Below are 14,897 nucleotides of genomic sequence, written 5' to 3'. Positions count from 1 at the left end.
AGGAGAATCGTGCCCTGTAATAGGCCGTTAATGAATTGTTGATGGTAAAGATGACTCCAAACGGGTTACCCCTTACCGCCTTAGACTTAGGCACCACCAGATGAGATTGCCAACTGCGCCAATCGGACGGCCGATTGGCGCAGTGGGCAGCGACCCTACTTTCTGAGCCAAGGCCGTGGGTTCGATTCCCACAACTGGACAATGTTTGTGTGATGAACATGAATGTTTTTTCAGTGTCTGGGTGTTTATCTAGATATATATTATAAGTATTTACGTATATTATTCATATAATTATTCATCAGCCATCTTAGTACCCATAACACAAGCTACGCTTACTTTGGGGCTACATGACGATGTGTGTATTGTCGTAGTATATTTATATAAAAAAAAAAAATTAGATTGTAGTCAAGTGCTAGTTGTAGTCGAATGAAAAGATATATCATATCCTGCATAAAATTTTGTTTTTTTTCTATGTCAGGTGACCCCGCAAACTGGAGGATTAAAGTCGAGAACATATCAGAGGAATACCGCCCCAAGGCCGGCGAAGGAGGGTTTATGCCTTGGGGAATCGCCGGCGTGATGGCGGGTGCCGCCAAATGCTTCTTCGGCTTCGTGGGCTTTGACTGCGTGGCCACCACGGGCGAGGAGGCCAAGAACCCGAAGAGAGACATCCCACTGTCGATCGTCCTGTCGCTGGCGATCATATTCATCTCTTACTTCAGCGTTGCGACCGTTTTGACGATGATGTGGCCGTATTATTTGCAGGTCAGTACAAACTTTATATACAGGAAATTCATTAGTAACCCACGGTTTGTTAAGATTATCGATGGTATTTGTGGCTTTCGTGGCTCGTCCAGGAATTACTATCGCCATGTTTAGGTTCTAGACTTAATGGCCAGGTCATTAAGACCGCAATTGCTAGTGCAATTACAGGCATATGTTGACGGTCAATTGGCGACCCTGCTTTCTGAGTCCAGGGCCGTGGGTTGGATTCCTACAACTGGAAAATGTTTGTGTGATGTTTTTCAGTGTCTGGGTGTTTATCTGTATGTTATAAGTATTCATGTATATTATTCAAAAAATATTCATCAGTCATAACACAAGCTACGCTTACTTTGGGGCTAGATAGCGATGTATGTATTGTCGTAGTATATTGTTATTCCATATGAGGCTTAACACCTACGCCTGAGGAATTGAGGATGATGGATGGATGGTGCTACAAAGTGGTGTGTCCATCATCCTTGTATGCCCTGCAAAGTATTGCTGTACCTATGAACAGGTGAATGATTATCATAAAAAAATGCTCAAAAAGCGTTTGTTCAAGTCGCAAAGTCAACAATTTGTCTGATAAGCGACAAAGAGTAGCATGCAGTAAAACAGAAAATCAAAACAATTCTGTAGCTGTTATATCTTGGCACAGCGAGTGAAACATGGGCTGCTTCTTCACTATATTATATTTGTGACCATTGAGGATACCGTACCTATATTATACCATTGTATGCAGTCATGGCCTACCATGTCTTCATGATGGTTATGATGAAGATGTTTTTTTGTGCAGATTTATAGATTTATTCAATACTATTGAATTGGGGATCCTAATTTATTCGAATGCGTTACGTATACCTATAAGGGGAATCCAAAGGGACAATGCTGCCAGCATCTTAGGAGCTGTGGCTCGCTGCGGTGGTTTCGAAGACGTTTTAGATTTTATTTAGTTTTACATAGTTTATTTTAGGTTATATTTATAAAAGAAATGCGAAAGAGATTTAAATAAAAAGAGATATTCTTGAACTTTATTTAACTAGGTAGTAGTTAAATAAAGTTCAATAATATCTCTTCTTATTTAAAAAAAAATACAATACCTACTTATAATGAAATTTGGTTCGTTTATGATGAGTAAGCTAATTCAACAAAGAATGTAATCGCAAAAGTAAACTGTTACCTAACACTTGAAATAATAACAGTTCACCAATAATTTTTAGTAAATTTTATTCACTTCTTCAAAGTGTACTGTATAAATTCGGCTACTCATACTTAAATTCATTTGATTCGCAGAAACATGACTATCAATCAATCAATCAAAAGCATATAAAAGTCCACTGTTAAACTAAAGGCCTCTACCAACGCGAGGGGTTGCTTTTACCAAGTCACTACGCTGGGCAGACGGGTTGGTGATCGCAGAAGATGGTATTAGTAGCACAAAACATGGGGCACAGAAATTTTTTCTTTATTTTCCATTAGTCGCCTCGTACGATACTCGCGGAAAGAGGAGATTGGCGACGAAACGTTTGATAATAATTCAAGAATTTGGTTCGTTTATCATTATTATTAAAGCTATTAGCTTTAACATAATAAGTGGTCGTCGCCTATAAGCACTTGAACAAATAAAGAATGTATTAATAATTTAATTCATGAGCAAATAAATTATATTTTCTTCTTCAAGTTATACTAATTAATAAATCTAACTACGCATACCATAAATTCATGAAATTATTTACTGCGCCTATAAACTTTATCAATCAAAAATACCGACTGACGCGACGCGCGAAATTGAACACAACATTGTTGCAAGACAGTGTTCTGGTCTGAAAGCGTGATTGTCGGAGTCACCTACTCCTCAGGTTGTGATGATGATTAGTACTTTGACTCGCCGCTGAGACTCCTTTGACATAAAGTTTCCATTTATTTCTCGTATTCCAGGATGCAGACGCGCCCTTCCCCCACGTGTTCCATGAGTCGGGGATGCCGGTCATCATGTGGATAGTCACGATCGGCGCGATATTCGCGCTGTGCACCAGTCTACTCGGCGCCATGTTCCCTTTGCCCAGGGTGCTGTACGCGATGGGGTCCGACGGAGTGCTGTTCCGCTTTCTCGCAGCTATCAACACTAAGACGAGAACACCGCTGATAGCTACGGTTGTGAGCGGGTTGCTCTCTGGTGAGTGTGTTCTGGCTCAGCTTCTGCTGTATTTCCTTTGCGCACGATTTTGTAAGCGATCAGCATAGTTGTATTCCTTACATTGACGAAAGAAACATAGAGTAGCTAGGCTAGCAGATTTCTATCAGGTGAGTAGGTATCTCCACAGACGACGATTACAGAGACACAGAGAGATGGCTACAGACGCAGTCCTGTGTCTTCCCTTGGTACAAGGTTCAGTGGGACTGGGACTTCCTCGTTGCCATATTCCCTTAATGTACAACACAAAGATGCTCATCGGAAATTGTACTTTGAGTTTGGTTAAGCGTGAGACATGAAACCGAAGCAATTGTAATTCCTTACAAAGCTAGTAAACCGATCAGGCCAATGAAGTTATTTGAACTTAATATTTATATTATCATTCTCAGTCTATTTATGTCCCAATGCCGGGCTCAGGCTCCTTTCTTCTTGGAGAGAGGGCTGTAGAGGATAGATCCACCACGCTGCAACATTTCATATTGATAAGTTTTTAATATAAACTGTTTATTTTACAGCAACAATGGCGGCCATTTTTAACCTGAACCAGCTGATCGATATGATGTCTATTGGAACACTCCTGGCGTACACCATTGTTGCGACCAGCGTCCTTATACTAAGGTAGGATCAAAGTATTACGGTCACCATTTCCTGTCATGGATGAAGTCTCATTAAAATCCAATCTGGAATGCGGGAAATTCATCAGTCTTAAATCAAAAGTACTGTTGTAAACATAGGATCTTTAACAAGGTATAGCCGTAGATTCTTAATGCTGGGACAGCACGGATAGCATAGGCGGGAAACAAAAATTTTATCCCCTGGTGATATTAAAGGGATAAAATAAGCGTGTCCACCTGCCAAAGCACGAGAACAGGGAATAGGAGTTTTTCCTCGTTTATTATTACACTTATATTATTTGGATATTATTTCCACGCGTAAATCAATGCTCAGAGAGTTAATAACACTGTAGGCGAAGATAAACCTTTGTCTTTTGTCTAGTTTGTAGCTGTTGCCTTAGAAAAATTGCTCTGCCAAAATTAGACTCCATAACTACGAGTAACTCCATTTTTAAAAGTAAATGTGTAATATTAGTGTGTACCAAGTGGTAGTTTGGCTAACTTAAGTGTTTTCCCTTAGGTACGAAGAAGAAACACATATAAAGCTGAACAGGAGCATGGTCCCGGAGACCCCGTACAGCGTGGCGCGGCAGACCTTCAACCTGTTGGGCCTCAAGCACCCCACAACACTCTCCTCCACCATCGCCAAATGCAGCATATGCATATTCTGTGAGCTGATCTTGCATATTATTATCAATCGATCACTTAGTCCAATGCCGTGGGTTCGCTTCCCACAGCTGGAAAATTTTTGGGTGACGAACATGAATAGATTTCAAAATTTGGTTGTTTATCTGTATATTATATTTATCTATATATATTATTTTTATTAATTTTAAATCTTATTTATTGCACAACCTACCTCTTTTACGCCATTGGTTGCCTGGAAGAAATCGCTATGTAGCGATAAAGCCACCAAATTGTACTCTCTTGATATGTATTTATATCTCTGTAACTACTTTTTTTCTTTGGTCTACAATAAAAGTGTTTTCATTCATTCATTCATTATTCATATAAATATTCATCAGTCATCTTAGTACCATTAAAACAAGTTACGCTTTGGGTCTAGATGCCGTAGGATCGTAGGATGAATGATTGAATACACTTGTATTGTACACCACAGAGAAAATTTACAGAGATACAAATACAACAGCACAATAATGTAGAACGTACAATTTGGCGGCCTTATCGCTAATTAGCGATCTCTTCCAGGCAACCAAAGGCATACAAGAAAATGCTATACGAAATTAGTAGGTGGTACCACAAACATTAGTGAAATATTAGGATTTTAAACTAAATTAACATAAAACATAGTACATATTAAACAGTATATTTATTTATTTATATTTATTTTATTTAGGTACCTACTAAAACTTTGGGATAAAAGAGAAATAAACAGGATTGCTGATTTGTGCCAGACAGCTTATTCACTTTAAAATAAAGTAAAAATTTACAAAACTTAGGTACGTTTAGGCTTTCCGACACTTATCATATGGTGAAACACGCCTTTATGCAACTAATATTGCAAGAAAAAGTGGTTATGGAAAAGTGCATGGCGCTGCATCATGCCATTAGGTTTATAGTTTGCAATGTTTAATAGTAGTACAGCTTTTTGTATCAGAGTTCATCCGGGGAAGTACTAAAACCAGACACATGTAGCTTAGCACCTTCGCCTTACCTTCCGCACCGCACGTTGCAGGATTTCTTCCTTGCATGCCCTACGAAGTTTCCCTCTGTTTACAGGCGTTAGTTTTCCACTTAGTATAAAAAAAACCTAGTGAAATCGAATCCGGTCATGTCACGACGCAATGTATAAAAAACAGTTTATTCTATGGATAAGAATCCATAGAATGAAGAACAAACAGAACCCATTCAGCCATTATTAAAGTCAAAGTCCAAAACATCTTTATTCAAGTAGGCCCATAGGTGGCACTTTTGATTCGTACATAAGAATGACACGGTAATTGGCGATAACCACATTCGATAACAAACTTAAAACTAAAGCTACGAGGGTTCCAAACGCGTCCTGGTCTAAGAAGAAGCCCACAACAAACTTAGCCGGGTGTTTTTTTTTTTTCGTTATCACCATCTCACAATGTCATCGTAATCACAACGTAAGGTGAAATAATTATTTATCACTGCTACGTGAAATGAAGTGAAACACTACTGAAGTGGATTGGTTTTTGATGCTTCGATACTAGTCGTGTACGCGGCATCTGAACGTTGTTAATTCTGTGGTCTTATCCTCAAGTCGTGGCAGCGCTGATCACGTGCGTGTTGCTGCGCTGGGACGCGGAGAACTCGTCGCTGGGCGTGGCCGTGGGCGTGCTGGGAGGCGCGCTGCTTGTGTTGTTGCTGGTGCTGTACCGCCAGCCGCGCTCCAGCGTCGCTAAGCTCAGCTTCAAGGTCAGTGCAGGAAAAATGGGGGGAGGTTTTTTTTTTTTTTTTTCAATTTATTTTGAACTCGTTTTAGTGAGGATTGGTGTTGTTTGTATTGTGCATGTTGTTGTGTTGGTGTCGTTCTCATAGTGGTTGGCTGTTAACATAGATGTCACAGTTTATTGCCATTAGCTGAAGTGAAAATATTACAAACCATTGGTTGCAATTAACACATAGAATCAATTAAAAACTTGCAATTTTAATACAGTACAATAATACAATAGCGGTAATAATAATTAGAGTAAAAAAAATCAGAAACATTAAGTCAAAATAAAATACATGTGCCACATTTGTTTTTTGTCAAAAATGTGTATTGGAAAAAATTATCTACGAAGTAGAAATTTTTCCTTTGCAACCCTGCATTCCTTCAAATTTTGCGTTAAATGTTTTATTGAATGTGTTTTGAGATTGGATGGAAGTTTATTAATTTTGTTTTTTTGCCATAGCGTAGGTAACAATTTTTGCTAAATAGTGCGGTTTGATGCACTCTCGTAAAAACCAATTAATCTTTGTTTATGAGCTTGCAAATGTGAACTCAATGAGTTTTATTAAGATATTATAAAAGTTAAGTACAATTTACAATATAATATTTTGAAGAACTTGCATATATAGGCGGCTAGCTGCTTTGCAGTGGCGCTGGTACTGCGGTATGTGCAGTATAGACAGAACCAGTCCTTGCCGAGGCGAGTTTGCGGTAGATTAGGAGAAATGTTTGGAAATGCCGCGTCCGCCATGTGCGAAGTTTCCCGCCCTTTTCGTCAGTCAATTTCTCCTGATATTTTATATTTTAAGCCTCCCTAAGGCCAGTGCCTTTATATTTTTAGTTAGCTTTTTGAGATAGAGCTTTTCCGGGAAAGTAGGTGGTAGGTACTACCGCCATCCTACCTACGCCTTAGATTGGTGAAAACAGGTGGCATTTAGCAGGTCTTGTAGGGTCAAGTGTTGCTCTGTCTATAAGCGATATTTTTCCACTGAGCATCAGTTGGACCACTTAGTCTGCAAACCTTAAACTCATATACAACGTGTAAATGAAAACGGTATTTTACTGGCTTTAGAGGTACAATATGTACTGTGAAACCGAAAACCTAATAATATTTTGACCACTGCTACTGAAAGAAGTCCGATACAGCCCTAGCATCGCATGCAAAATTAAAATCATCTGACTCAGGTGTCACTTTATTAGGTACGGGTCGCGTAGCGTAGGTACTACGCGCGTGTCGGTCTTCTATCTTCAACAGGGTTATTATTATTAAACTCTTTATTTGTATACCACAACATTTAAAATATAACAAAAACAGAAACATCGAAAGAAGTAGTAATACAAAAGGCGGCCTTATCGCTTAATAGCGATCTCTGCCAGGCAACCTTAGAATTAGGAAAAAAAAAGAAGAGGAGAATAGACTGCTGGTGGTACAAATATTAAAATACATACATGCAAATAACTACATGCCAATACATAAACTAGTGTGCACAAATAGATAAAAAGTAAATAATATAATAAATAAATAAATATAAAAATAAACTAATATATATAATAACAACACTTACATAATTAAATACTTTAACATACAATAAATGAGTAAGTACATATATACATACTATTAAAAGTCGTTAACAATAAAATGGGCCTTAACTGCTCTTTTAAATATCGCCAGTGATTTGGATCGTCGTATGCTCAATGGAAGCGCATAACGCAGGGTTGTCATAAGTAAAAACGTAGAATGTTTTGAATTCGTTTGTATGGAAAAATAAATATGCTTCTTATAATTTAATATCTTTACAGGGTGATTCCATATGAAATATACATATAGATTCTTCAATATTATTTTGTAATTCTATTACACGTTGTATAAAACTAAAGAGTTTTTTGTTTGTTTGCTTGCTTAAAAGTTGAACTGGGACTTTGTTCACTGAACGTATAGTAATGGAGCTGTGTCGCAGGTGCCGCTAGTACCGCTGGTGCCGTACCTCAGCGTGTGCATGAACGTGTACCTCATGGTGCAGCTGGACCAGCAGACCTGGATCCGCTTCATCCTGTGGCTGGCTGTCGGTAAGCTCACTTGTATTCCTGCTACAGCTGGAGTGTCTGTCATTACACCCCGCAGGCGTTTCTTTCCCACTTTCCGTTGTAGTCATAAGCTTAGTGTAGCAGTGACCACTAAACCACTGCTACAGCATAACGCTGAGGCGATACTCTGTTTGGGAGAAACTCTCGGGCATGCAGGCAGCCTAACCTAATGATTTTTTTCCTTCACCGTTGAAGCATTTGATATTTGGAAAAAACGAAATAGGCCAACGAATTAGTTTGGCCATCCAAAGGGGCAATGCTGCCAGCATCTTAGGAACTGTGCCTCGCTGCGGTGGTTTCGAGGACGTTTTAGATTTTATTTAGGTTTAAATAGTTTATTTTGGGTTATATATTTTATAAAACAATTAATTTAAAGAATAAACATGAAATATGAACTGTAGGTATAGATATATTTGAATTGCTTAAAACTTAGAAAAGTTAGGAGTTGTGCTGGGATTCGAACTCGGCCCTCCGAAAGTGAAGTCAAAGTCCTACCCACTGAACTATCACATTTAGAAATTACCAACATGTTTGATGGTTTTTTTATTTAGATACTTATTATAAATATATGGAAAAGCATTGATGATTTCGTGTGTGTGGTGAATACATTTTTTAGTTGTGGGAATCGAAACCACAGCCCTCTGGTCTTAGAAAGCAGGGCCGCTGCCCACTACACCAATCGGCCGTCAATTCCCTATACGATATCAATTTCCAGCGGAGGACGAATCTGCATTAGTTGAGACAACAGCCTCGATATGGCTTTACCCATGAAGATTTATAATAAGTAATCAATTCGTGTTTATGTTTTAAGTTATTCGGCTTTTGGGTTATCCTAATTACACGCCTTGTAACGCGACACCTTGAGCTTTTCTTCCGACACGTGATGCTTAAAAAGCATTTCTCATGATCATAAATATATGCCATATACTGAATCATGCACTTTATACCTGTTTATATTATTTTATTTTATTCAACTACAACCATGTTTTCTTTTATCAGGCTACATCATATACTTCAGCTACGGAATCAAGAACAGTAATCTGCGAGTTAAAAAAGTTGAACCTCAAAACGGACTAAGCAAAATTGACCATGTTCGGACTGCTAATGGAAAGATCGAGAACGAAAAGCACATCACTCAGCTGTGATACCGAATATAGACCGTAACAACAGGAAATTAAAGTTACATTCGTTTGACATTGCCCTAGCAGCCTTTTGATGTGGTACAGTCCTTCAGTAAGATTTGCTTGCTCGCAATCGAGCCGTTTTAGAGTGTCGAAATACTTGAAACGCAGAGTAAAATGGATATTATTCATAATGTATTAAAACTCAAATAAACAATTGCCTGCAAGTGGCGGGCAGTTAGGGCCGGGCCAATAATACTTGAATTGCGACTTGCAAATCTTGTACTACGTCTAATAACCTCTGTTATTATCACTGGTCAGGCTGTTGTCATTTTGTTTTTGTCTCCAATAGATTGTCGCCACTTTGGCGCTGTTAGTTGTGAAGCTGTAATACGAGTGTACAAGGAACTACAATTTGTCCAATGGCGCTACAAATAGAGAAAAGTTTCATCTGTCATTTGTATAATGACAGCCAGTCCAGGGGTTAATAATGAAGGCCAGAGATGGCTAGGCAGCTGAGCAATTTAGGTTTATGATTAGTTGATTATCTACGTCACGCGTCATTGCAGTGATAGGTTATCGAGACTTGTGAACAGGGTAAGTAAAGGATTTTCATTGGTTGATAAAAACGCATCCGAGGTACGGGAGATTTCTAAATAGCATGCGAGGAAGCTCGTATTATCAAAACCATTTTTATCCCTTGTTATGGAAACTCCTTTGGGATGCTGGACATTCCCAAAACAGCTGCCACTGAACCGCTAAATAATAGTAGATTTACACAGCATGCTGGAAATCAACCAGTTAGCGACCAATGGTGTTAGACCCTGTTAATAAAGTGATAAAAGACAATATACAATAAATTTCACATTATACTTTATCACTGACCTATTTATGTTATGACAAAATATTGTTTTATTTGATGTTTTAGATTGGATTTTCAGTCGAAAAATATTACAAAAACAATTTTTACCCGTGACAATTTAAAAACAAATATAATTATATTACAAATTTAAATAGTTCACAACATTAGCGAACGCTTATTAGAATTTCTATTTAAGATGCCTTTAAAGCTCAGCTACTTCAGGTCAAAATATTAACTTAGGTCTAGGTCTAGGAGCAGAGCTCGGAACCGCCAGTCTGCTTGACGACGGACTTGAAAACGAATTTTCACTGCGGCTGTGGTGGCATAACTTGTAATTTAATATTTAAATTATTTAATAAATGTATTTAAAGTGTTGTTAATAAATAATTTAGTGTGTTAAGAATTTTATGTATATTTATAATAATTATTGTAGTAGTTAATTTAAGACCACCTACCTACGGCTCAATGATGTTATAAGCGAAAGAAAGAGGCAGGTTATATTGACGACAATAATAATTTATAATGCCGACGTTTTTTATTATTTACGTGTCATTAAATATATAGTTATAAATTTAATAATCTTGATTTAAATAATCAACTCTGACCTACATATTTAAAAAAAAAATTAAAAAACGAGTCAGTTTACTAAAATAAAGCTAACATAGAAAGGCCAGTATCCTTATCTAACATTGGATCCTAACTACATGCTTGTGTCATCCGTTTTATCTACTCTTCATATAATGGAATGGCGAGATTTATGTTACCAATAGCATTTACTAGTGTGACATTATTTAAGTGTTACGTGAAATAACTTAAGGTTGGCGAATTAGCACAGTTTAAGGACGACTAGTCGACCTCTTTTTACTTACAACATCAACGGCTAATCTGTCGCTTATTCGAGTTACCTACGTGATAGTACGCGCACTAATAGGTACAAAACTTTTTTTAGTTACATTGTTGAATCCGCACAGGTATTTTAGCCAATCATAGCGCTTCATGATTACGCGCGAACTATCGCGTCTGCTGCTATTGGCTGCATGAGTCGCTTGCTATTTCTCTAAATTTGGAATTTAAACTGAAATCCACAAAGTCAAAATATTTCATTGCAATTAGCAATAGCTCTCAAATAGCTCGTTACCCAATTTGGCGCTGAGAAATATTGACAAAGTAACTTAAAAAGTGGTAAGTAGGTACATTTATGTAGTGTACATTTGACATCGATTTTAACGTTTGTCTGAAAATATATTTTAGACGTCCGTCCATTAGAATAAACACTGACCCTTTAAGGGTGGATGTGGATTTCTCAGATCTGGTCCGCGTGCGTGTGATAGCGCGCGTACCCTGTCACCTATCCAATAACCTGCGTCCCCCATGGATGATAAAAAAGGTACATATGAAATTATACGATACGGGCGGCCCAAATGCGGACCAGACCAGACCAGACCAATCCGCGATGAAGAAGAAATCCGCATGACAGGAGTCCCTAAGTTGTGGACAGTCATACTAAAATATTTGCGGGTAGTGTTATAACTTATATCGTTCAAACAGAGCTTGATATCACATACTTACATTAATTTCATACTTATTTATGTGTATTGTAACCCTGTAACACATATATAGATACTGTGATAGTATTTGGTACAGTTATATTAGTCCTATTTGAAATATTGTTAACTGTCAGTTTTTCGCATAGAATTAGCGCGGTATAATTTTTTGGAAAGGTTAAAAATATACGGCGCCTCTGTGTGTCAAGAAGTTGAAAATCAATTGCAAATGCGCCAAACCCAGGAAAGTAGACGAACAAGATAGAAATTAATCAAAATGTTATAATTATTGTAAGAAAGGAGCCTTATTTTACCTAAATAAAAACATGTCGTGGTAATGTACACATAAACTTAATAAAAAAATATGTTGATAATAATGTATAATTTTATAATAAGTAATATAAATGAGTAGTTTTAATATTGACGAACTGTGATTGAAATGAATTATAAAATTGTAAGCAATATTTTTTTGTTTTCATTTGTATCGTTAAATATGGTTATTAAACTATTATTTTTCTTTATTTCCTTTTACAACATTATTACATCGATGGCGTTAGGTAAAAGTAAAGCTAGAGTCTGCGAAGCTATGTTAGGCTTTAGGGTTACTACTCTAAAGCGTTACCGTAACTGAATGTACTACTAGTGACATCTATCTTGAATAATGCGGGACCCTAACCTATTGTTTTTAACAGCATCTTTATTATAAACATGTGAATATTTGTACATAAATTGAAGTGAAGATAATATACAGCGAAGGCTAATGATATAAATATTAAAATCGAAATAGGCAAAAGACAAGGGCAGATGCGCGCCGAAGTTCCGTACCTTTGCAGGAAAATATTTGTGGTTATTTGACTAAACAATGCGAACCATTTTAGTCGTTGTAGATAAAGCCACAGAGCTCGTCCAACGAAGTGGATACTAATGCCATGCTTATTTCTGCCGCTAAGCAGCATTTCTGGAAATTGTCAACATCGCGGGGGATCTGCGGGCCTTCTCCATAAAGTTCTCTAACGCCTGTGAAGTCCACCAATCCACACTTGAACCGCAATCAGTCTCATTCTGAGACGGGACTCGAAGTCGTAGTGCGGTAGTATTGGGTAGATAACGGTGACGTATTTTGTAACTCTTTCGAATCTGAAACGTGGTTACTTAGTATGGGTCTCGTAAGAAGAAGCAGTCACTCAGCAGGTGATTGAGAGAGCTGTGTTCAGTTGAAAAATTTGGAGATCCGTATAAGGACTAGAGTTACCAAAATAGCTCAACGTGTCACGAAGCTAAAGTGCCAATGGACGGGGCAGCTTGAAGACCCGATGAACGTTGGGTTCCAAGGTGCTAAAAAACCCCGCACCGTTAGCGTTGGTCTGGCGGGACGAGGTGGACTGACGATATCAGGAGAGTCGCTGAAAACCGCTGAAAACAAGCGACCCGGGACCGTGAGATTTGAGACTCTCTGCAAAAGACCTATATCCAGCAGTGGCCATCAGTCGGTGGTGATGTCACTGCTGGATATAGCCGGAAGTGATGATGATGATGACTTTAGTAGGTAAAATATGCCACTCGAAAATCGAACCTCGAGTCTTTTTGCGAGTAATCGAGGCGAGTAGTTCCAGCGCTACGATATTAAGATATCAATATGCAAATTTAACATGCACGTAACGTCAAGGTTAATTAGCAAATCCGCAGTTTATAGGCTGTGAAAATTAGGAACTTATCAATGCTAATTTAAAAGTAATGGTGATTCTGTTTATATTTTGAAATCGAGAGAATTAAAAAGTTTCAAACGAAAAAACTTTGAAACTGGATTTTCTGAATAATATTTCCTATTTGGACTTTTAAGAAGGACCTTTTTAAGTCCTATTGCGTACAATCTAACAGCAGCAGAATTTAAACTTCTTGTAACATGAGAATTGAAACTTATAAATTAGCACATCCATTTTAGCAGTCGCTAAAATACACTCACGGCTCAGTTTTAGTTACTTTCAGGAACGTAACAGATGTGTTCAAAAATTATTAATATTAGACGATGAGGTTTTATAACCTGAGTGCTACTTTAACAGTCTTTTGTCAGTTTGTGTTAGTCCTTTCGCAAACAAACTTGCCTGAAGATGCAACATTATACTTCGAAGAATTGGCTAGCAAATATGGCCACCCTGCTCGTAAATATGAGGTCGCTACTGAAGATGGCTACATACTGACCTTGTTTAATCTACCAGGAACAAAAGACCCAGTACTTCTCATGCATGGAATGCAAGGGACCTCAGATATATGGATGTTAAGAGGAAACATCTCCTTACCGATAGTCCTTGCGAACGCAGGTTTTGACGTCTGGGTGGGCAATAACCGAGGCAACAGATATTCCAGAAAACATCGGTACCTCGACCCGGATAATGACGCAGCTTTCTGGGACTTTTCATTCCACGAGCTAGGAGTTTACGACCTTTCGGCTATGATTGATAAAGTTTTGGAGAGCACTGGTGCAAATCAAATCAACGCGATAGGCCATTCCCTGGGCACCACATTGTTCTTCGTTCTGGGTTCAACCAAGCCGCAATACAATGCAAAAGTGAACGTACTAATTGCTTTAGCTCCTGTTTGCTACCTGAACAATATTCCACCGTTAATGAGCACGTTTTTTAAACTTGCTCCCTTAATCGGCAAATCTTTCAAAAACTTGAATATATATGAAGTGTTTGACAAACCAGCAAGGGATATAGTAAGGCAATTATGCTCCTTACCGCTTATAGGATACGAGATATGCATCGAGGGTGTTTTATTCGCGATAGTTGGAAGTGATCCTAAAGAGCTATCCCGCGAATTTACAAAGATTGTGTATCCCCACTTTCCGTCGAGCGGATCTTTGAAGAACTTCCTCCATTTAGCACAATTGCATAATAGAAGAACATTCGCACATTACGACTATGGATTGTTGAGGAATAAAGCTGTTTATGGATCTAGTGTTCCACCGGAATATGAGTTGAACAAAGTGACAATGCCCGTCGCGATAATAGTTGGTGAGAATGACAAGTTATCAGTATTGAAGGACGTTCAAATCTTAAGAAAGAAGTTGCCGAACGTGGTGAGCTACGCGGTGTCTCCTCATGCAGCATTCAATCACCTGGACGACATATGGGGCGCGCATATGGATGTTTATTTGTACCCGTATGTGTTTAAAGTATTAGAACAGTATAGTTAGATTGAGTATAATATATTTTTTATTTATTTACGGAGAGCATACTGATCTATCCAACCAGGTTGATTTCAATAAAATGAAATAATCGTAAAATACCAACGGG

General features: G+C 38.1%; 2 protein-coding genes across 4 annotated transcripts in view; both read left to right on the top strand.

Annotated features, from left to right (window-relative positions):
• Nucleotides 1-12,004, top strand: part of LOC120628641 (cationic amino acid transporter 3) — a 43,425-nt gene extending 31,421 nt beyond the window's left edge. For 2 of the 3 annotated variants that reach the window (XM_039897176.1, XM_039897175.1), the window contains exons 5-11: nucleotides 479-765; nucleotides 2,701-2,938; nucleotides 3,472-3,574; nucleotides 4,091-4,239; nucleotides 5,819-5,973; nucleotides 7,948-8,056; nucleotides 9,074-9,219. In XM_039897176.1, the coding sequence (XP_039753110.1) occupies nucleotides 479-765; nucleotides 2,701-2,938; nucleotides 3,472-3,574; nucleotides 4,091-4,239; nucleotides 5,819-5,973; nucleotides 7,948-8,056; nucleotides 9,074-9,219 (1,187 nt within the window). Of the gene's footprint in view, nucleotides 1-478; nucleotides 766-2,700; nucleotides 2,939-3,471; nucleotides 3,575-4,090; nucleotides 4,240-5,818; nucleotides 5,974-7,947; nucleotides 8,057-9,073 lie in introns of all 3 variants that reach the window. The other variant, XM_039897174.1, reaches the window with a different exon arrangement.
• A 1,623-nt stretch (nucleotides 12,005-13,627) lies between these two features.
• On the top strand, nucleotides 13,628-14,797 carry LOC120628831 (lipase 1-like). Its single transcript, XM_039897453.1, has one exon. It carries the CDS (start codon nucleotides 13,628-13,630, stop codon nucleotides 14,795-14,797), a length of 1,170 nt encoding a protein of 389 aa, XP_039753387.1.
• Nucleotides 14,798-14,897: the final 100 nt, after the last annotated feature.

The sequence above is a fragment of the Pararge aegeria genome, chromosome 13 (assembly GCF_905163445.1).
Source record: "Pararge aegeria chromosome 13, ilParAegt1.1, whole genome shotgun sequence".
Taxonomy (NCBI): Eukaryota; Metazoa; Arthropoda; class Insecta; order Lepidoptera; family Nymphalidae; genus Pararge; species Pararge aegeria.
This window is presented reverse-complemented; position numbering and strand designations above follow the sequence as displayed.

Bases quoted from the DNA above. Each gene is read 5' to 3' on its own strand.
- LOC120628831 (XM_039897453.1), top strand. From the start codon at position 13,628: ATGAGGTTTTATAACCTGAGTGCTACTTTAACAGTCTTTTGTCAGTTT.